The 23985-nt window shown below is 41.9% G+C and overlaps 1 protein-coding gene across 1 annotated transcript; it reads left to right on the plus strand.

Annotated features, from left to right (window-relative positions):
- Positions 1-331: 331 nt before the first annotated feature.
- On the plus strand, positions 332-23796 carry LOC138980054 (E3 ubiquitin-protein ligase RNF19B-like). Its single transcript, XM_070352849.1, has 10 exons — positions 332-479; positions 3715-4471; positions 6396-6589; positions 7770-7911; positions 8342-8504; positions 9101-9209; positions 10335-10490; positions 11610-11835; positions 13262-13414; positions 15347-23796. The coding sequence occupies exons 2-10, from the start codon at positions 3744-3746 to the stop codon at positions 16155-16157; spliced, it is 2682 nt and encodes an 893-aa protein (XP_070208950.1). The 5' UTR covers positions 332-479; positions 3715-3743; the 3' UTR covers positions 16158-23796.
- The last annotated feature ends 189 nt before the right edge of the window (positions 23797-23985 follow it).

Here is a 23985-nt window from a genome sequence, read left to right on the forward strand (position 1 = left end):
ATATTAGGGCGAGGAAAATAGAAACCGACCAAGTTTGTATTTGTTAGTTTGCATCCAAATTAGTCAGAGACCTGTGGCAAATCAAAGCCTCTGAATTTTTTGTTTTTTTTGTTTTTTGCCCAAGGCACTGTCCAAGGTTATAGGGGATGATTAAAAAAAAAGTGTTGCCTGATACAATGTTCTTTAAAATATATCTCCCCCCCCCCCCCCCCCCCCCCTCACACACACACAAGACAGCCACACATCCAGAGACGACGAAAAACGATAAGACTGGGTTCCCGATGGCTCGCCGGTACGTTTTGGACAAATCGTGTTTACGTGACGTCAGATCCGGAAAAGCCGATGTCGGCCATTTTTCATTGCTGGTGATTATTTTCACAAACTAAGCCTAACAATGGCTTAGATTTTGTGTTTTGGGACGGATTTTGTTGATCTATGTCTTCATAAGGAGTTCACCTGTAACTTGTGATTGAAAACAGGTAGGTTATTTGAACGGTTGTTGATTTCTGTCATGTCAGACTGTCACACAACTTGTGTTTTGGTTTTGCGAAGAAAAGATTGCAACCCGGAAAAAAAAACGCCCTTCCTTGGTCGTGGATTTTCATGGAAACACGATGACGTGATCTGGAAGACACAAACGCTATCTATTTAGGCTGTTTCGTGATTCTTTAACTCGGAGTTATGGTGAACATAATACTACGGTGGTTATTACATCAATTGACTTTCTTTTCTTCCACTTCTAGTTCTAGTGTTCTGTCAGTGTCACTGTCACTGTCAGTGTCAATCAACTATGGTCCGCCAACATTGGAAGTGTTTGACAGTGACAGTGACACAGATGGAAAGCTGCCGAGTAATGATGACAGAAAAAAGATGAACGACAGTAAAACGCCAGTACACATTTTTATGTTAATTTGTTATACCATGACGATTGACAACTCATCACATTCACAATACTACTAAGTATGGTGGACTGTTCTGAAGAAAATGTACCACTACCACTCCAGATTGTATTAGTCACTGAATCGACTCATCACAAAAGCCTTCACGAAGTTAACATACGTTGATTTATTTGACCATAATTCAAGGCTAACATGTTGCAAAGTACTTGCATTTGCAAGCAGGCCAACTAGATTGTTATTAAATAAAATAAACTATGAGTATGATAAGGCCACAAAAAAATAGTCTGTTTACGGTAACATAGGCCCCAAAAAATAGGGTCGGTAGGTCGGGTTTTTTGGGTTTTTTCCCAAAAAACCATATTTGTAAAGTTATTTTGCCAAAAAACAAAGACTTCCCCCCCCCAAATGCCAAAAAAAAGTATAGGGTCGCGCGAAAAAATAGGGTCGGTAGGGATACCGTAAACAGACTATTTTTTTTTGTTTTTGTGCCTAATGATCAAAGATCATTCGCCGAGTTGTTCCCACTCATGAATCATAAAGCAGAAGACAATAGGTCAGTTGGACCAAAATTGAAAAGATACATACATGTATTGTATAGGTCCAAATGTTCTGACTAAGACTGCTTACCTGTCTACATTCTAATTACTTAACTATCACTATCACTATCAGATAGTCGACCGGCCAGGGGTCAGACCCATGCTTCAGATCAAAAAAGTATGGGCCACGACCAGAGAAAAACCAAGGTGTGCATGAGATTGAGTTTAACACTGCATTTGAATTTTGATGGCAAAATATCCTGATTTAGTCCTGTGTGAGATTCTTCAACATACTGAATGAATGTCAAGATGTTCCTTCTTCTTTTGGTAATACGTGTGACAACTGACATCACTTGCAATGTTTGGAGTATGCCCATTTGGACATAGATCTATTGCCTTTTCTAGCCAGGAATCTCTTCCTCAAGCTGTTCCAGAGTTTGGTCATTCTGTATAGCAACCATGCCACAGACTCTCGAGCGAGGTTGAGTAGGTGCTGTGCAGAGGATTACCACAAAACTGATCTTGCCACTTTGCGAAAAACACTACCATGTAATTGAAAAGTGAAAGACTTTACATACTACAACTCCAAGTATCTCTGATTCTGAAAGTCTTGAAACACAGGCATCTTCGGGAGGTTATAAAAGAAGTATGTACACAGTAATACCTACCAAGTGAGACACCTCCGACGAGAGGACACCTCCCAAGAAAGGACACTTTCTGTTGTCCCTTTGTCTACTCTAAATGTACGTGACCAAAACACATGTCACTTGTCATGACAACCACCTGTGGTGTAGGGACACTTTTGTCTCGTCCCAAGGGTGTCCTTTCATCACAGGTACCTCTGTACATAAGCTGAACAGGATCTGTGAAGTTAGCTGTCATTGTCAAACAAGGACACTTGTAACTTATGTAAGACTAAGAGGAAGCAATCTGAAAATGAAACTAGGGCTACAGACCAAAACTGCAAACGGAACGTTAGAACTTAGAACAAGAAGCATCTTTTTACATTTACTGATTTAGTCAAGTTTTGACTAAATTTTTTTTTTATGTTTTAACATAGAGGGGGAATCGAGACGAGGGTCGTGGTGTATACTGTATGTGTGTGTGTGTCTGTCTGTGGTGTGTGTAGAGCGATTCAGACTAAACTACTGGACCGATCTTTATGAAATTTGACATGAGAGTTCCTGGGAATGATATCCCCGGACGTTTTTTTTCATTTTTTCGATAAATACCTTTGCTGACGTCATATCCGGCTTTTTGTAAAAGTTGAGGTGGCACTGTCACACCCTCATTTTGTAATCAAATTGATTGAAATTTTGGCAAAGCAATCTTCGATGAAGGCCGGACTTTGGTATTTATTGCATTCCAGCTTGGTGGCTTAAAAACTAATGAATGAGTTTTGTTATTTAGCTATGAGACCAATGGTGGCGAGAGAGGTGAAGGGAGGGGGAATGTTTACAGTGCCGTGTGCCGGGCTGTGAGCAGTACCCGCCAATGTTTAGCTCAGGCACCGTCGCGGCGGACGCGCCTCAGTTCTATACCGAACACGGCACCCTCATTCAAGGCAAATGCACCGCGCTGTTCTAGACAACTGTCCTCACCTACAAGTCAGAGGTGTAAGTTACGACCCTGGCGCCTAAGGCAAAGCCAAATGCTCGTCTCAAAACCGTATTAAAAATCGGAAACTTGTAATTAAAATTATTTTTTTATTAAACGATCCAAAAATAATTTCATCTTATTCTTTGTCATTGTCTGATTCCAAAAACATATACATATGTTATATTTGGATTACAAACAAGCTCTGAAAATTAAAAATATGAAAATTATGATTAATATTAAATTTCCGAAATCGATTTAAAAACAATTTCATCTTATTCCTTGTCGGTCCCTGATTCCAAAAACATATATGTAGATATGATATGTTTGGATTAAAAACAAACTCAGTAAGCTAAAAAGAATAGACATACAGAAAAGCATGTTATCCTGCTCAGCGCGACCACTACCGCACTATTCTGCATGGCTTGTCGATTTCACTGCCTTTTCCACGAGCGGTGGACTGACGAAACTACGAGTATGTGGTCTTGGTGAAAAAAGCAGTGCGTTCAGTTTCATTCTGTGAGTTTGACATCTTGACTAAATGTTGTTATTTCGCCTTACGAGACTTTTTTTTTTTTTTTTGCATGTGACTTCTATTGTTCTATTCTATACATGTTCTGTTTGGAACATCCTTGTTGTTAAAACATGAAATGATAAATGCATGTGACTAATTGTTTTTGCAGGTAATCTAAGTGAAGAGCAGATCACCAAAATGAAGAAACGGGACAGGGACTTCACCTCCCTGTCTTTCGGGGCATCCAAGGGGGGTGACTCTCACCGCAGCAGCGGCGGGGGGGCCAGCGGGGGTTCCCCATTCTCCCTCAGCCGCTTCCTGCCCTTACGAAGCCGACGACGCCACCATTCCAAGTCTCGCATGAGCCTTGACTCGGATTCGGCCAAGTCGGAATCCAGCCTAGCCTCACACAATGTCACCAGCACGTCCCTACCAGCGTTTCACAACAACGTGGCCACCACCCCCCTTTCCCGAGCCGCCCACCACCCGGCCACCGTTGCCATGGCCACATCGACGTCAGGGCTGGCAGCAACAACAACGACAACAACAACTGCCAGCCTACCCAGCTCTTCCCTGACGCTTCCCTTTCCTGGGTCCCCCACCATCTCTGAGAACACTGCTGCAGGGGATGGTGCTGTTCGTGAGTGTCCCGTCTGCATGACGGAACAAACTCTTGACTGTTTCCCTCCCGTACAGACGTGCGACCATCGCTCGTGTCTGCAGTGCCTGCGCCACTATCTGCAGATTGAGATTAGCGAGTCGCGCATCAACATTGCATGCCCCGAGTGTAACGAACAGTTCCACCCCAACGATATCCAGCTGATCTTGGACGACCCGCGGATCATGTCCAAGTACGAGGACTTCATGATGCGTCGCGTCCTGGCCATGGACCCTGACACACGATGGTGTCCTGCGCCTGACTGTGGGTAAGTAAAACTATGGTTGTTTTGAATGTGTGTGTGTGTGTCTGTATTGACTGACAAATTGCATAGTGGACGAAGCTCCTTAGCCTTAATTAAAACCAAAACTAGTAAAAGACGCTGTTTACTTTATCAGTGTACTTTTTTTCAAGAGTGCTGTGTCTGTGACCAAGTTTTTGAATTTGTATTGTCTGACCAAGGATTTTGCTACTGCTAGGATTTCTTTTCTTTGGCAAATTGTCCAAAATGAACACTGTGACAAAAGTTTGCTCTTTTGAAATGACAAGAATTTTGAAGAAAGCTTTTGAACATGTTGATAATACATGTACAATGGAACCCCCCTTTTACAGCCTTCACAAATCTGAGAAAATTAGGTCTTAAAATGGAGGGAGTCTTAAAATGGAGGTAGATTTACAGAGGTTATGAACAGAACATCTGAGAAAGGAGGAAGTCTTAAATTGGGGGGTCTTAAAAGGGGGGTTCCATTGTAGCCTATTTATTCATTCTAATACTAATACTAATAGATACGTGTGGGCGTTTTGCATACTGCTGACTCCATGCAGACTCTGGCCATGGAGATGGACTTTGACACGAGCTGGTGTTCTGTCCCTGTGCATAGGTAGCAAGGCGTTTACAGAATCGTTACCACACTGTCACTGTGACGGACATTCAACTGAGTTGTATTTCAAAAAAGAAATGACCTGCCAACAACTTGCTGGAATACCAATAGATCAGTTAAAGATCTCTGTGTTTTCATTCTAGTGTCTTTCTCACATTATGAATCTGTCAAGTATCATAAACGTCTGATGGTACAGACAGGGGTCGACACTAACTTATTTGGCCTGGGGCCACACTGGCCCCAGAGATGGAAATTGCTGGGGCGGATAACAAAAATCTGGGGCCCACTCTCAGTATTCACGTGCGGCAATGCATTGTCTGTTTTTCTTCATCGTACTGAAGCCACGGAAATTCTTTCAACCATTTGAAATTGAAATTACGACAGTTTGGCTGCATCGGTCTTCTTTTTTCGTTTCTCTCCACCCTGTTCTTCATCTTCATTTCCATGTCTTTTTACACCAGGGATGTGTCGCCACATTTTGCGTTTGGCATTTGAAGGCGATACTTATCTCTCACGCTAAAGAGCGCAATCTGGGAGTTATTTCCCTTGTGGCATTGTCCTTCGACGATTTCAATGTTGTTGTTTTTTCTTGACTGCGGCATTGATCGTGACGCAAATTTCAGTGACGACTTTGACTGGCGATTTTTAGTGATTGGCTCTGGCATTAGAATTTTCGGTTTGTCATTGTTGGAATTTATCCTGGGGCGGAGTGGGCCCCAAGCTTCGGCAATGTTTGGGGCGGAACACAAAACTCTGGGGCGTTCCGCCCCCCGCCCCCGCTAGTGTCGAACCCTGACAGTGGAACCCCCGTTTTGGGTAGCCCTGATATTAGACTCTCCCCCCCCCCCCCCACCCCCCTTTTAAGACGTTCTAATAACGTCTGTAACTTTACCTCAATTTTAGGACTCCCTCTTTTTTAGGACCTGATTTTCTCAGATTTTTAAAGGTCTTTAATTAAAAGGGGGGGTTCCACTGTACTGAGAATTTTAAACCATCCCTTGATGTGTGAATTTTAAACCATCCATTAATGTGTGAATGTTAACTTAAAGTTAAACCATCCCTTGATGTGTGAATTTTGAACCATCCCTTGATGTGTGAATTTTGAACTATCCCTTAATGTGTGAATTTTAAACTATCCCTTAATGTGTGAATTTTAAACTATCCCTTAATGTGTGAATGTTAAACCATCCCTTGATGTGTGAATTTTGAACTATCCCTTAATGTGTGAATTTTGAACTATCCCTTAATGTGTGAATTTTAAACTATCCCTTAATGTGTGAATTTTAAGCTATCCCTTGTTGTGTGTTTCAGTTATGCAGTGATAGCAGCAGGATGTGCTGGGTGCCCCAAGCTGAAGTGTGAGCGCGAGGGCTGCGACACATACTTTTGTTACCACTGCAAGCAGCGCTGGCATCCCAACCAGACCTGTGATGCCGCCCGCGCCGAACGCTCGCCAAACAACCGCTCCTCTTCCCTCAGCTACAGTCATGAATCCAATGGACAGAGTAAGTGGTGAGACTGTCAGAGTCAGAGCTGCCAACTGCTACGCTTTCGGCGTAGCATGCTACGTTTAAAGAGCAATTGGTACGCCAAGCTAAGGATTGCTACGCTTAACCCCTTCACTGCCACAGTATAACAGCATTATCCGAACGGTCTATGGGAAAGAAATGTGTTTAGAACCCCTACAAGTACTTGGACAGTGGTTACCTCCCATTTAGTTTTCAGAAATGTCCTGAAATGTTGTTGACACAAATCCCACGTATGAGATACGGTTATGGGCGTAGGACAAACCGAAAATGACCACGTATTACATACGGGGTGGGCAGTGAAGGGGTTAAAGAAATAATGACAAGCATGCAACAGTTCCCTCTTTTTGCGAGTCCTGGTACTGATTTCTGCCTTCCACTCCGTGTGGCGGTCATAGAACAGGTCATAATACCTTGTCTACACTGAAAGGTGGTACTGCAGATACTCTCTAAACAGCATTTTATGTTCCTGCATTCTCGATCTCCGGAAACTTTATTAAAAATGTCTCTTCTTGTGCAAGAAGGCATAAATGCGGATGTGGGAATACATTTTTCAAATTGCTTCTCTCAAACACCATTGGCTACGCTGAAAATTCAAAAAAATTCTGAATTGCTACTCTTGAGGCTTCACAAGGGTTGGCAGGTATGAACTGTACAAATTAACCTTTTCGCTGCCAATCCAATCAAAACTTCCTGACTGCCAGGGAATATTGGAGTTCGGGTTGTAATAATTCACAAAAAATTCTAGCTCCAAACTGGCAGTAGGTAGGAAAGTAAAACCTATGTTATTTTTAAAGGAATGTTAACAAAGAATCTGTTTTTAGTATCTAATCATGGAAATAATGCACAAGTGCAGGACGGGTATACCCGTCCTAAGGCAGTCAAGGGGTTAAGGGTTTTACCATTGACAGCCTGGTGAAACAGACTTTTGTAACAGAACACACATTCTTTCTACACTACTAGTGATGGTCAACACACATTCTTTCTACACTGCTAGTGATGGTCGTGAGTACGGCTAGAACTAAGCATGTGTGTGTGTGCGTTTAACTTAATTTTGGAAAATGGCACTAATGTGACACAAGTACAAATTTTGTGTTATGTGTAGTTGCTTGATTTTCAAAAATGGCATTGTGACACAAAAATGTTGTGATTGTTGCAGATGAGATCAAACCGTGTCCTCGCTGTGGTGCATTCATTGTGAAGATGAACGACGGATCGTGCAACCACATGACCTGCGCTGTGTGTGCTGCCGAGTTCTGCTGGCTGTGTATGAAGGAGATCTCCGACCTTCACTACCTGAGGTATGCTGCGTTTGTCACTTGTTGTGTATTTTCATGTATTATAGAGTTCTATACCTTCCTTCCCATGTGAACAATCCTGTACATAATGGTAACCACAGGTTCGTCCAGGCATTTTCTTGGGATAAGATTAAGAAAATCCTTCAAGTCAACCAAGATTCTACAACCTTACTAAGTACCCCCTTTGTGGCGTGTACATTTTTTTTTGTTTTTAGATAAATGGTGTAAGTGATGACTATGTTAACAAAAATGACATAGATATCACTTTGAAAGGAAGGTGTAAAAAAGAAGTAGCAATTTTACAGTGGTGCAAGGATCTGTACGAATCAGATGAAACCAAATCCAATAGGACTGACCTGTTGGTGATGTATTTTCACATTAAAAACAGTTATAACATTGACATCTCCACAATTCTAATGGATCTGTTTTGCAGTCCTTCCGGGTGTACGTTTTGGGGCCGCAAGCCATGGAGTCGGAAGAAGAAGATCTTGTGGCAGTTGGGAACTCTGGTGGGGGCACCGGTTGGTATCACGCTGGTGGCTGGCATTGCTGTACCTGCCATGATCATTGCCATACCTGTGTGGGTTGGACGCAAGGTATGGAGTACTGTCTGTCACTTTCTTTTTCTGTACAACTGTGTGTATTTGTGTGTGCACACACACACACATATTATCTGTATGTGTGCGTTTGTGCTCATAACAAATTTCAAACTGCGTAAAAGATTTCTCCTCCCGCAAGACTATGTAGGTTGACCACTGTGGCTAGTTAGCCAACTCGTACACTCCTTGGCTCAAGCCCCTTGACCAGTCAACCCTAATGTTTGTGTGTGTGTGTGTGTGCACGTATGAAATTACTTATTTATAGCTAAACCCACTTTTAATGTTTCTGTGATGGGATCTTTATGGTACACAAAAACACAGAGATGCGCACACACACTCAAATGCCTGTCTCTCTTACTCTCTCTCTCTCTCTCTCTCTCTCTCTCTCTCTCTCTCTCTCTCTCTCCTCTCTCTCTCTCTCTCTCTCTCTCTCTCTCTCTCTCTCTCTCTCTCTCTCTCTCTCTCTCTCTCTCTCTCTCTCTCTCTCTCTCTCTCTCTGTTTTAGAAGAATTGAAAAGAAAATAGAACATCATAGTCTTCCAGTTCTAACAGTCAGTATCATTATAGTTTAATACGCTGTTTGTTTGTGTCAGATCCACGCTCGCTACAGGCTGTCGTCAAAACACAGACGTAACCTTGCCGTCACGGGCGGTGTTGCCGCTTCCATCCTGGCCTCGCCTATCATTGCCGGTCTGGCTGTCGGTAAGTTTGCTTTTCATGTTTGGTTTTCGTGAACAAAATTATCTTGACAATTTGCATTGCTACTTAACCCAGGGCTCCCACTTTTCCCTCAATTTGGATATTTCTGTGCAATGTGGAAGTAAGAATGCTATACATTTGCTCAGATTTGTGTCAACTCTCATATTGTGCCATTTTTGAGTCACTTGAGAAAAAGTGACTATGTAATCGGTCAGTGTTAGTCTGTCCGGCCGGCCGGCCGTCCGGCCGGCCGTCCGTAGACACCACCTTAACGTTGGACTTTTCTCGGAAACTATCAAAGCGATCCGGCTCATATTTTGTTTAGTCGTGACCTCCAATGACCTCTACACTTTAACGATGGTTTCGTTGACCTTTGACCTTTTTCAAGGTCACAGGTCAGCGTCAAAGGAAAAATTAGACATTTTATATCTTTGACAAAGTTCATCGGATGTGATTGAAACTTTGTAGGATTATTCTTTACATCAAAGTATTTACATCTGTAGCCTTTTACGAACGTTATCAGAAAAACAAGGGAGATAACTAGCCTTTTCTGTTCGGCAACACACAACTTAACGTTGGGCTTTTCTCGGAAACTATAAAAGTGACCGGGCTCAAATTTTATGTGAACGTGACTCCCAGTGACCTCTACACTTTGACGTCTGCTTTGGTGACCTTTGACCTTTTTCAAGGTCACAGGTATGTCTTGAAGGAAAAAAATTGAAATATCATATCTCTGAAACTATTCATCGGATTTGATTCAAACTTTATAGGATTATTCTTTACATCAAATTATTTACATCTGTATTGTGTTGTGAATAGCAATTTCTTCCTGTCCATCTGATGCCTCATATAATATTCAGAACTGCGAAAGTGACTCGATCGAGCGTTTGCTCTTCTTGTTAATTTTATGTACAGTAGGACCCCCCCTTTAAAGACAACATAAAACCTGAGAAAATCAGGTCTTAAAAAGGAGAGTCTTAAAATCGGGGAAAATGTACAGAGGTTACCAATAGAAAATATGAAAAACGCATGGGGGAGTCCTACATTGGGGAGTCTTAAAAAGGGGGGTTCCATGCCTTCATGTGAGGTCTTTGGTGTTGTGTTGAATAAACTCTTTTGCTTTTCCAGGTATTGGAGTGCCCATCCTGTTGGCCTACGTGTATGGTGTGGTGCCCATCTCGCTGTGTCGTAGTGGGGGCTGTGGTGTCACTACCACCAACACTGGGGGTGTGCGCTTCGAGTTCGACGAGGAGAATGAAGCCAATGCTCAAGGCAACTTTTCTGGTATGTGCCGTATTTGACGGATTACAAGACGCACCGTTTTATAAGCGGCACCCCCGACTTTTAAAAAAAAAATTGGGACGAGCCACGTATGTTAGCCGCTGTCGAAAAAAATATAATCATATCGTGTCAATCAATCAAAACAACCAGGCAAACAAAAGTACGGTATTTGGCAAAATCGGCTCCGAGAATAAACAAGTGAAACAAAGAAGAAAAGTGAAAAAGTTTGAAGAAAAATATCACACACACACAATTTGTAACCAACACACACATGTAGTCCCGCCCGGAATAAGATTTTTTGGGATGATTTACAACTTTTGCGCACATTTCGAGCAGACGAAAACACAACATGGCGGCGCTCTCGCTCCTCCAACTATCGCGAGACACAAAAAAAACTAAATCTCGCGTGCACGAGATCCTGATACATCCGGTGTTTCTCTGTACGCTATCTTGTCACGACGACTTGTTGACAAACGAAGATTCGCCAAAGAAAGAGAAAAGCGCCGAGTCTTGAGTAGAGAGCTAATAAAGCACCGGTAATCACTAATCGAGCGGAATGAAAATCCGCGGCGACTTCCATTAGGTGAATTCTATTCAAGTTTAGGTAACGTTTTAGCCGCATCTTTTTATAAGCCGCAATGCGATTTTTTTTTTTAAAGTCGCGGCTTGTAGTCGGTCAAATACGGTACTGATACTGATAGCTTGACTTGTTTCAGTCATTTTGGGTCTAATTCTGCCTGGCTTTGAAGTCACAAATTTTGTTAATAGCTATTGTGTTTTTAGTGTAACAATAGGGCCGGCTGTTTAGAAGAGACAGATGTGTTTTTTTATCACGTGAGGTCAATATTGTTTTTGTGTATCAACAAGGTTCAGCCTTGAAACTATGGCACATTAAGTCAACAGAAACCGAGTTTCTGCAGGGGTGCTATTTATAATTCTAAATCCATTTGGGTAGCTTGCAGTCCACGCCTGTTTGTACCTGGAACAAATTGATGTGTCTATTCTAAGCAGCCTCTCTGAGTCTCTCTTGTAATTAACTTTATTTCCACTTTCATACACACAGAATAGTACTGTATTTTTCTCCTATGTACTATGTAATTCGATTTCTGTCTGAAAACACAGGTGATAACCAAAGTGAGACGATGCCAGCAGTCGCCAACCCCAGCATCGCTCCCAGTATCGGGGACGCCTCGCTCGGTATGACCAACAGTCTGAGCGCCAGCGGCAGTCACATGGACCGTGTGGGAGTCCTACGGGATGCCGACAGCGACCGAGACTCTGCGTCGAACAGAGCCATTGCAGGAGCCAGTCTCAACGGCAGTCTGTGCGGAAGTACTTACACTAACAAGTAGGTGTTTTCTTCTGTGAGGATGTGTGAGTCATAGTGAATAAGGATAAAATAAGGATAAGATTTCATATAGTCCTGTGGGGTTGCCCTCATCAGACCTGTTTACCCTTACGATTTTGGCGTAATTTATTACGATTTTCTGCAAAAAATACGCCATTCCGCTATCCGTGTCAAGACTACGATTTTCATAAATAAAAAAAATGTAAAAAAAATAAATAAATATTTTTTTGTTTTTTTTATCAATTCACATGTTTGGCATTGTTTTTTTTCAATGGCAAAATGGGGTGAAAAAGCACAGGACTGACCAGAGATCATGTCTGTCTGATGAGACGCTGGAGAGCCTTATTCTAGTGGTGAAGTCTCGCCCTCACTCATTCGGCAAGTGGAAGTACAGTAGAGAAGCGCTTGACTCACTGAAAAAGGCCTACTACGAGCAAAAGAAAAAGAATCAGTGATGCATGTGCTTTTGATGTGATCTTCTTTGAAATTATGATGACTACAAAAACTGACTGATGTGTTTTGTTTGTGAATGATGGATATATGTGCATGATTGCGTTTCGCAGACACAGTTGTCATGTGCGTTGTAATTGGTGACGAATGCTGGATGATTACTATTTTTGTGCCAGGATTACTATTTTTGGGGCTGAGCATTACTCCAAAACACTTATGGGGGTAAACAGGTCTGCCTCATGGAAATTTGGGCTGCTTTCCCCATGGGGAAAGCGAGCTACCATACAATGTTTGGCGCTACCCAATTTTTTTCTTTGTGTATTCATGTTTCCAAGCCCTGAGACTTTTGCCGTGAATTTGGGTTCTTTATCGTGGGCATGCGTGCACACAGGGTTGTTCGGCCACCGAGGAGAGTCTGCACAAAGTTGACTCTGGGAAATAAATCCCTCGCCGAACGTGGGGATCGAACCCACGCCGATAGCAACAACTGGTTTTGAAACCAGCGCAGCTACCGACTGAGCTAGGAAATAGCTTGTTCCCCCAAATGAGTGCTAAGGCAAGCTAAAGCTTATTTGTACAGTGATGGATCTCTGGGGGGTAATCTGACAACACAATGAAATAATACATGCATTGAAAGTGTTGAAACAAAACATCTAAGGCTTATATCTTTTCGTTAGAAGGTGCAAGCGATAGAGGACTCGCAGGCACCAGTCTGGGTAAAAGAAGCTGAGTTTTATACGCATGCTGCACCATGCTTTGTTGCATTCAAGACAAAGAACAATACTGCAATCCACTTGTGGTGAATTGTGTGAATTTGCATCATCAGGACAAACAGAAAAGTTTTTGTGACACAAAAAAAAAAAAAAGACAACCTTCTCAGTGAAAGAGCACTTCATGTTTGCAAGCATCTTTAACACACATCTGCTTTAAAAAAAAAAAAGTCTAGTGATGCTATCCACACGTTGTGATGTTTCAGACTGGAAGTGCAAGCAGACGTGGCACCAGCCGGCGGACCTCAGAAACGTGCCAGCTTCAGCAGTGAGTCTGCCAACATCAGTCTCAGCGAGAAGTCTGCCACGGTCTCTTTTGACGAGGCCAGCCTGCGCGTCTTTTACACAGATGGGCACAGGTATGATGACAAGAGCGTGAGACTTAGATTGGTTAAATAGGAGAAAAGAGAAAAAAATCGCTGAGTAGTTGATCACTTTGAAGGGTAGATGTTGGGTTTTTATGGGGGTCGGGGAGGTTTTTTTTGTTTTGTTTTCTCAAGCTAAAGGTGTTAGGCATGAGAATCAATCCCTTGGGAAGATTTCCTCCTTTTAAAGCTCTCTGGGTGTTCACGTTGGATATATAAAAAATGGACACAGTAAATTTATTTTGAAGCTGTAAGCAACACTCCTTACGTGTAAATCAATTTCCCTTGTCCTCTTTCATAAGGGTTAAGAAAACTAATACAGTAAAACCTGCATCTAGCGGACCCTTATTTCGGCAGACACCTTAGCATACCGGACAATTCAAGTGAGGACGGATGTATTTTACTCTCAAAAACACCTTAAAAGAGCGAACACCTCAAAGGTGCGGACGCGCACACCCTTTTTTGGTCCCGATTGGGTTCGTTACTTGTCAACAACGGACAAACCCTTGAAACAGACAGCTTTTAGCAGACGCTGGTCCGCCATCTTGGTTCTGCAAATACAATCTTGCTGGCGATGTGAACGCGCGAGAAGCTTATTTTGTAAGCCAATGACAGCTCTTGAAAAAAGTTGATTTTTGTATGGTGCATTGGTCAATGCCGTGAACTCACAAACATTTCGGGTTTGTACTTTCTGTACTGTGATGCATCTTCGTCTCATCCTTCGTCTTCGTCTCATCATGCCAAAACGAAAAATGTTGACTTTAGAAGAGAGAGTCGATGTCATAAAGACCTTCGAAAAGTTGCTGATGAGCTGAATTGCGGAAAAACTCAAATTTCCAACATAAAAGCTAATCGAACACAATTCTCAGTCAGTCAGACTCGGTGCCAGATCGACGGCAAAATGTGTTAAGAGAAGAAAAACAACCTATGATGAGTTGAACGAAGAACTCTTTGAGTGGTTTTCAACAGCTCGATCAAAGAATCTTCCAGTGAATGGCCCATTGCTTCAGATAAGAAACTGATTGCACCTCTCTCTCTCTTTCTCTCTCTCTCTCTCTCTCTCTCTCTCTCTCTCTCTCTCTCTCTCTCTCTCTCTCTCTCTCTCTCTCTCTCTCTCTCTCTCTCTCTCTCTCTCTTTGAACAAAAACAAAAACTTTGAGTTTTAATAATCACTGTGGCAAAAAAGAATCAGTGACTGTTAGGTTTTTTTTTCCAAAATAATGTTGGCGCATTCATATTCATAAGAAAGGACACCTTGCTACAAAGGACAGTGGCAAGGCTCCCCAAGAGCGTCCTTTGCTCGCAGGTTTTACTGTACAATCTTCTAGATTTGGTCTTGTTTTTGGATTTTGCAAATTGTATTTCCTCTGGGTTATTTCTATTTTCTATACTCATGTGTGAGGTGTGGAAGGTGTAGGGGAATCCATTCACCACCATCTTGGTTATAATATAGTGTTGTATAGTACTGGTGAACATTCTGATGAATTCCAGCACTTTCGTTCGTCCGCTTGAAGTTGACAACAGTAAGACTTGTCAACAATAACCCACCCAAGGGACCATTCTAAATGGGTCGTTATAGAGAGTTAGTCGCTGTAGAAAGACGAGTTGTATAGAAACAAAACTTGCCGGGGATCTCCACCGTGGTGTAATGGGCAGGTCGTTGTAGAGGTGGTCGCCAGGGCAGATTCGACTGTATAACAGTTCTTTTGACAAATCAGAAAGGTTACCTTTACTGCCTTAAAAGAGATCCAGTTCTGTTCCTCTCTGTATGTGTGTGAGTGTGTGTGTGTGGGGAGGGTATATGATGATTTCAGTAAGACCTGAGGGTAGGAGGTTGAAGCTAAGTCCTGTCATGTTGTTTTGAGAACAACAACAACAAAAATATCTGTTCTCACCATTAGGCTTTCCATCATTCCTTTCTTCCAGGGAAGGTGACGCAGACTCTGCAGGATATGACGGCAATGACACCGCCGCAGCCGCTGCCTCCCCCACCACCCCAGGCAGTCCCCGCCACCAGGATGGGCGTCAGGGGCCAAAGTGCAAGAAGCTGACGCGCTTCGTCGACGACATCCAGACGGTGACTCCCTCCTCCAACGTAGTGGTGACCGGTGACACCGGGGCAGGATGTAGCTACGCACAGACCGGCGAGGTTTCGACGTGTCACGTTTCACCCAGGGTTGCCGTCTACCCTGTCATGTCTTCATCGAGATCCGACAAAGACAGAAACACCAGCGCCTACCGCGCCAAGCGCCCGCATAACATCACCGCTGGCAAAGTCAGCATCAACAACGACGTTCCCCTTCAGACCGCCACCGTGTCGACCTATCGCGAAACAGACTTCCCCAGCTCATCCTCTCCCGTGAAGAACGCTTCTGCCGAGAAGGCGACCGTTGACAACAACGACGTGGCCGTTTCTCGGGTCAGCATCTGCAGCGAGGTGGCATCAGTACGTCAGGTGCTTCCAGAAGTAGACACTGACAAACCGGTGGCGTCCCGCCAATCTTCCAACAGCCCCGGCGTGGATAGCCAGTCGCTAGGCAACAGAGGCCGCAGTCTCAGTCTGAGCTGTTCCTCCCTGGACAGAAAGTTGTCGGAGGGTGCCGGAGACATCAGCTCCGTCGGGATGGAGAGTGAAGACAGTGCTAACGGAGAGCCGCGAAGTCTGCGTCGCCATAGTTACGAACTGGCCTACCGCCATGGAAGAATTTCGCCCGGCCTTTTCGACGAAGGGCACTGATGCTCGGTGATTTAGTTTTTTTCGCTCTCGCTTCAAGTATATGACAAGACCGCAGATTTGGTGCATGATTTTTGACTCGTTGGCTTGGTAAAAATGTGTCACTGTTGAGGTGAGGAAGAAGTAATTTTTGGGTCGCCATGGAATGAAAACAGTCAACCATCTGTTTGATGGAAGTATGATACAGCAAGAAGTGTGCCAAGTGTGTGAATAAAGCTGGATACATGTGGTTAGCATTATCCTGCGTGAATCGATCGCCTGTGAAGATGGGTTGATAAAGAAACCCTGTGGATTATTGCAGTGGTTGAGTATGGATCACCCTGCTTGCGAAATGCTGTACGGAGAACTGTGATTGCGCCTGCATTGAAATATTGACACTTCTTCCACGTTTGATCACTCGTGTAATCTCAGAAAAGATGTTATTGAAATGAAAAAACTGAGGTGGGAAAACGCTTTAAAAAAAAAAATGGAACAAAGAAATGAGAAGTGAAAAGGTGCAAAGAATTCAATCTGTGATAAATGTGATGAAACACCGTGCCCCGAATGTTATAATTACGTAGCCCGTCGTCCATTGGATGGAGTAATTTATCAATAACAGCAGGTCATTCCTTTGAAGCCTTTTGATTTCTGTTGTTGAATGTGATTTCTTTCTTTCTTTTCTGTCAGTTTGGTCTGGATCGTGTGTGTAAAGAAATGACATTTTCTGTTTGCTTATTTTCGATTGCTCTTCTTGAAATTTTGTTTGACCGTTGATGGTAGTGATGTATGCTGTTGAATTTCAGTGTTTTATTTCTCTTTGTGTTTTATAAATCAGTTGCCATAAGCCTTTGAGACCAAGACATTATGACTCTGCTTTTTTGTATGTGACATAATTTGTGTGTACAATAAATCTGGTGTACATAGCTCAACAGTGACTTGCTGATGCATTCATTTTTGTTCTGTGACTGCTTATAAACAAATCTCTCAAGGCTTTTACATAGGATAAGAGAATCTTCACACTTGACTTTGACATATAAAATCTATTCTACAGGCTTGCACAAAGTTGTTGGAGTGGGACATTTTGGCTGAATTAGTTTGTGGGATTGACACTTGTCACAGTTGTGTCAATTAGTGAGTTACAACATGTTAAGTCCTTTGTACTGGAAACTTGCATTCTCCCAGTAAGGTAATACATTGTACTACGTTGCAAGCCCCTGGAGCAAATTTTTGATTAGTGCTTTTGTGAACAAGAAACAGTTGACAAGTGGCTCTATCCCATCTCCCCCCCCTTTCCCCGTCGCGATATAACCTTCGTGGTTGAAAACGACGTTAAACACCAAATAAAGAAAGAAAGAAAGAGTTACAACATATTTTGTTTTCATTTTCAATACTTTATTGTCCTAATGCTGAGAAATTCAAATAACTTCCTCCCAGTCAAAAGCTAAAAGCATCAGAGCTGCGCTACCTAAGTGTGTGCCTATTTAGGTGTAAATCAGCCACTTGCACTTATGGCAGAATGACTAAGATCTTTTACGCCCCACTGTGGTGACATCGGGCTGGGACATGGATACTGTCTCTGAGTCTGCACATAATGTGATTGGAACAGATTTGAACCCGTGACTCGTAGCTCACAACTCCAGTGCTCAACCAACTGAGTTATTGGGCCAATACTTTACTGTATTTACACTCTCTAAAGAAAAGTCCAAGTAAACAAATGCTCTTATCCCTTAACTTTCCAAAGTTCTAAGTTTTGTTGACAGAGGAGCTACGATGACTTTCAGTGTAATCACTACAGCAAATAGCTTCATTGATTAGCTCAATAATTATTAAAAGAATAATAGATACATGTAAATAAAGAGGAAAAAAAGGTAACTGTCTCACAATTTGAGAAGGATAAGTGTCAACTTCCGATGACAAAGTGTGAAGTACGTCCCTTACTTAACATTTTTCTATTGTGTATACACGTAGAAGGTATATTTTTTTTTATCTATCAATATTTATTCGAAATCAAAGGTTTATTTATCGATTGAACACTGGATTTCCCTTCTTTGAGCCATGTGACGTCAGAGGCCGACAAAACTTCATATTTAGGCGGCCAGCCGAGACTACAAAATAGTGCATGTTTGTGTGCGTTCAATCATAAAAACTAAAAGAAATACTAACCAGAATCGATCGATATATAAATGTTATTTGGGGCGGGGGGGTGGAACTTAACTGGGAGGTGAGTAGGCCCCCCCCCCCCCCCCCCCCCCAATGAATTACTTTCAGTCTGTCTCTTTAGTTTTCATTTTCATTACTTTATTGTCCCATCGCTGGGAAATTCGGGTCGCTTCCTACCAGTGGAAAGCTAGCAGCAACGGAGTCGCGCTACCCAGGTGTCTGCGTGTTTAGGTGTATTCAGCCACCTGCACTTATGGCAGAATGACCAAGGTCTTTTACGTGCCATTGTGATGACACGGGGGTGGGACATGGCTTCCGTCTCTGGGTCTGCACATAAAGTTGACCCGTGTCCGTCCCGGCCCGAATTCGAACCTGCGACCTTTCGATCACAAGTCCAGTGCTCTACCAACTGAGCTACCGAGCTGCGTGGCATCATTCTTTCAGTTTCATGACATGAATTCTAATCTTTTATTCACTCACTGTTAGGTGGTTTTTCTTTTCCTGTTAGCTCTTGCTGTAGATAACTAATTGATTTTCATCCTGTAGTGTGCATACAGGCATTATAATTTTTTGAGTTTTTTTTTTTCTTGCTTTCATTTTCATTATTTTCCCTTGCAAATAAATCAAGCTTCAGTTTTTTAAGGTGTTTTTATATGGCGATGCACTAATTTTGTCTCTTATTTATTTAACAGTACTTTGATCACCAGTTTGTAAATTCTTCCAAAGATTTTCAGTGTCTGTAAGAAGAGCAGTTGTTTGTCCATAATTGTTTCATTAACATTGCAATTATCTCAGGTGCTATGAGGATGAGAGTGAGCACCTTGACAGATTATGTTGTGATCATTATGCTTGCATTCCTTTGGAAGGGTTGGAAGTCCTTGACCCCTGACCTTTAGATTGAATGATTCAAGGTCAGAGGAATTTTCAGGAATGTGAGCTGGTCATTGGATTAGCACTTGGATTATGTATTTATCATCATAGCGTCACTGTGTATTACAATGTGCATTAGAGGTGAACAGATGATAGGGGCAGGAGGGGTATAACATGTATGGCACTTTCTTGTTTGGATTGCGGCGTTAACATACATTTTCATGTTTAGGACTAAAAAAATCAAAGCAAATAAATAGAATTGTACTCTAAGTTGGAAGTCGTGTAATAAGTGTTTTCGACTGCTGTTGTAAATGCAAAGTATTTATATTTAGCTGGATTGTATAAAACTGTCAATGATATATTTCTACTTTAGCTACCATAGCTAATGTTATGCCTGGACTTGGTTGACCAGGCTTTCTTGACTGTTTGCGTGTGTAATGTACATGTATCGATCATTTCCATATGTGCACATGTTCTGCGAAATGACTGGCTAAAATTTGATTTCCTTAGCGTTCCAATTAGCCAAAGCTTCCCCATCATTTCAGTGAGGGTATACAAATAGTCAGATTAAAGAAATGCAGTGGAAACCCTCTTTTAAGACTGGTCAATTTATTATTTAAGGCTCCCTTTCTCTTAAGACCCAGAAATCTGTTCATAATGCTTGTAAATTGTCCCCCATTTTAAGACTCCCGTTTGTGTAGACCTCATTTTCTCAGATTGTTTCAGGTCTTAAAAGGGCTGCGGGGCGGGGATGTAGCTCAGTCGGTAGCGCGCTGGATTTGTATCCAGTTGGCCGCTGTCAAGCTGAGTTCGTCCCCACGTTCGGCGAGAGATTTATTTCTCAGAGTCAACTTTGTGTGCAGACTCTCCTCGGTGTCCGAACACCCCCGTGTGTACACGCAAGCACAAGACCGGCCAAGTGCGCACGAAAAAGATCCTGTAATCCATGTCAGAGTTCGGTGGGTGAGAGAAACACGAAAATACCCAGCATGCTTCCTCCGAAAGCGGCGTATGGCTGCCTAAATGGCGGGGTAAAAACGGTCATACACGTAAAAGCCGTGGGAGTTTCAGCCCACAAACAAACAAACAAAAGGGGTGTTCCCCTCAATTCCTGTGAATCATGAAAAACTTCCCACACTTAACAAAAAGTGAAAAAGGTCTTCCTGTATACATGAAGACTGATCGATTAAAAAAAAAGTTCCTTTGACTTGGGGGTGATAGAAACTGCTGCATGTAAATTGTTCATAGCAAGTCTGTGCTTTTGCTATGTGTCTACTCTCACTTTTGTAAAAACACATATTAGATGAGGAATAAATAGGACCAAAGAGACATTGAGAATATTTTTCAGATGTGTAAAAGGAATTTCTGGTTCTTGAGCACTTTGTTGTGTTTTGGGTGAGATTGAGTCAAGGTCAAAAAGACATGATTCAATGATTAAATCTTCTTGAGAGTGGCTGGATTTTTTTTCTCTCCCAAGAAATGTTTGTCCGAAACAATAGAAGAATACAAAGGGGTTTGAATATAAAAATGCATATGCCATTTAATAGTATTTGACATTTTAAATGCTTATGAAATAACTTGTGCTCAAGATGATGCTACTGAACTGTTTTTTTTCAGTTCATGTACAGATGTACAAAAAAGGATCTGTAAATAACTGTGTATTATAGAGCTTTGTCTTATTTTCAAACGAATTGTCTTTCATTTGTCAAAGATTTTGAGCAACATGACATGATGTATGGGTGGCAGAGATGTCGATAAGAAGCTGAGTCGCCCAGCTACATGTGACTCTATTTCAAGGATGTCGGTTCAAATCCTGGGTAGCACTTGCATGTAGTGATATTTGAAGCCTCAGGATTGTGAGCCTTTTTGCTGCACATTTTCAGAGGATTAGATGTGCAGACCTGTTTACCAGTACGATTTGGGCGTATTTTGTACGCCAAATTATTATCAGTACGCAAATACGCGACACACGCACAAAATACGCATAAGAAAAAGTCTAGAATACGTTTTCCGTTGTTGGTGTGCTGATTACGGAATGGTACAACTGATACCGGTTTCGGTCGAAGGGAGATAACCATGACAGCGAGTCTTCAGCTGTGGAAACCTTGTTCAGTTGTTAGCACGTGCGATCGTCTGGACAATCGTGGCAAAATGAAGCGGAACAATGTGCCAGTTTTGGATGACTGTACCAAGTCTAAACAGCAGAAGCAGTAGATTTTCTTGGAGAAATATAAGAAAGAGCCAGGAATTGTGGAGTCTACTATGGGAAAAAGTCATGCACACTGCAAGTATTATAAATCAGATTTCTCCGTTGCCCATGCTGGGAAATATGACATCGAACGACACTGCAGTTCCAAAACTTACCTGGACAAGGTTGCTGCCAAGGAATTATGAAGTTCATTCCCGCAAAGCAAATCCTGCCAGAAGAAAAGGCTGTAATCCGCGCTGAAGCAATGTTTTCTGAGATGATAGTAAAAATGAACTTGCCACTGTCAACCGCAGATGTTATTTCACGAACTTCATCTTTTCATTATCAATCTGTTTGGAAGACACTGGTTATTATGATAATGCTATAAACTGACAGGTAAATAAAATTGTTTTATTCCTGTTGTATTGGAAGGAGTTAAATTCTGAAGGTGTTCACAAGTGACATGCTATTCTTACACAAACACGTTTGCACCCACGCGTACATTTTCCCTAGCCCATATGGCTTTGCTTGCAAAGTACACCAACTTTTTGAAAAATACACTCTTGAAACTTTTTGGGAAAGTACTCTTGCCTCGGGTTTAGGGTAAACAGGTCTGGATGTGCTAAACTTTTACTGAATTATGCAGGTTAAAGATCCCATAGGGAAAAAAGTGTCTTTCTTGAAAAATCTGGAAGAAAACTGCCAGAATTAGAATACAGTTCACGAGCGGATGGGATAGATTTTCTTGTCCTGTCTGATTGGAAAGGCACATGGACCAAGTCGAGAAACATGTACCATAGCTGCCAACCCTCCCGGATTTTCCGGGAATCTCCCGAATTTTACAACTTCTCCCTGCTCATGGTCATATTCAAGACTAAACGGTCCCCTGGCTCCTGGATTTTGACTTCAGAAGGTTGGCAGCTATGATGTACTAGTTGGTGGCACCATAGTTAATACAGTGTATGTCTTACAAATAGACAGGAAGCATAGTTATGTTCAGAAAATCTGAAAGAAAAAGAAAAGATCAAATGGCACAAACAGTGCTGTCAACTGAGAGTGAGAGGGTCCTTTTCTTGCAGGTGGCCTTTCGTAACAGGTTACGATAATAGACAAAGGGACAACAGAAGGTGTCCTTTCATGGGAGGTGTCATCAGGACACTCAGGTACCACTGTACAGCAATTAAAGTCAAGCCTGCCCTGGTGACCACCTGTTGATAATGGCCACCTGCCCGTTGCCTCCACCTCAAAGAAACCCAGACGAGGTTCTTTCCTATACAGTTCCAGTGATGGCGCTAGAATGTTTTCAAACCGGTACGCAAACTTTTATGATGCAAACTGTCCAGAAAAAAACGGTAATCTGGTCATTGGAACCAGTAAGAGTCCAACTCAGAGTACTAGTTTAGTTGTTTAACCAGCGAAAAAAAACGGTACTTCAAAAATCAACCCATAGGCAGCCATTTTTGTTCAGGTATTTTCTATTTTTAACCGGTAAAATACCGGTAATTACCGGTTAACGCCAATACTGCAGTTCACCTTTCCATAACAATCACCTGCCTTTACGGACTACTTTTGGTTGGTCACTTGGGCGGTCGTTGTAGAACAGGTTTGACTGTACATGTCCTGAAAATTAAGGTTGCCTGAATCTTCTTCCAAAGTAAAGAAGTAACACATGAACTTTTTGTGTGAATGTTCAGAATAAACGTTCCTGCATCATCGGTTCAAGGAAGAGAGTGGACATTAATTCTGCATTGAAGATTTATTGTGATTTGCCTTTACTCAAATCTGCATTTGAAGAGTCTAGTCGTACTTTAGGTTAGGAATACAGACAGTAATGAGTATAGAACATAGGTAGATAGAGCTTTAGATAGACAATTTATATTTTCCTTCATTCTTTGATTAGAGGTTACAGCTTTACCAAATTCAGAAAAGAAAAAGCCATGCTGAAACAAAATTCAGTTCAAAACCCAGTAAGAAAAAAGAAAGGGAAGAGGGAATCCCTTGTCGAAAGTTTCTTCGAAACAGAAAAGAGAGAGAAACAATAAAATGATTAAATAACTAATTAATTAATATAAATAAGGAAAAAGAGAAAACCATGGAGGGAAAAACACTAAAAGGATATCAGAAAAAAAGATTGGTATGCAGCCTTTGTGGTTCTTTTAATCTTACCTTTAGAGACAAATTGAGTGGCTGCGTATTCTTTTGTCGTTGCTTTGTTCAGGGTGCTGATAAAAACACGTTTGAAAAAGAATCACGATTTCAGTGTTTGGTATATTTGCTGTGAATTGTTGGTCATTGTTTATTTATTTTTGTATGGATATTTTGTACGTTGATAAATCATCTTGTCTGTGAAATTGCATTCTGCCAAACATTTTCCAAAACTATTTTCTGTACGCATTCTATGTGCTGTGGAGAGTTGCTGCTATGAAATAAACAGACAGTACAATATCTTTGTGTAAATGTGTGTGTGTCTGTGTAGACAGATTTGAAAAAGTCCATGCACACCCATTACAATATTTTAGATTGCACAAAAAGAGCTTTATGGAAGGAAATGAAATAATACCAACTAATTTGTATGCATGATATACAACAAACAAAAAAAAGCCAACACCTGAATTGTGTTAAAAAAAAAATTTA

The sequence above is a fragment of the Littorina saxatilis genome, linkage group LG11, assembly GCF_037325665.1.
Source record: "Littorina saxatilis isolate snail1 linkage group LG11, US_GU_Lsax_2.0, whole genome shotgun sequence".
NCBI classification, from domain to species: Eukaryota; Metazoa; Mollusca; class Gastropoda; order Littorinimorpha; family Littorinidae; genus Littorina; species Littorina saxatilis.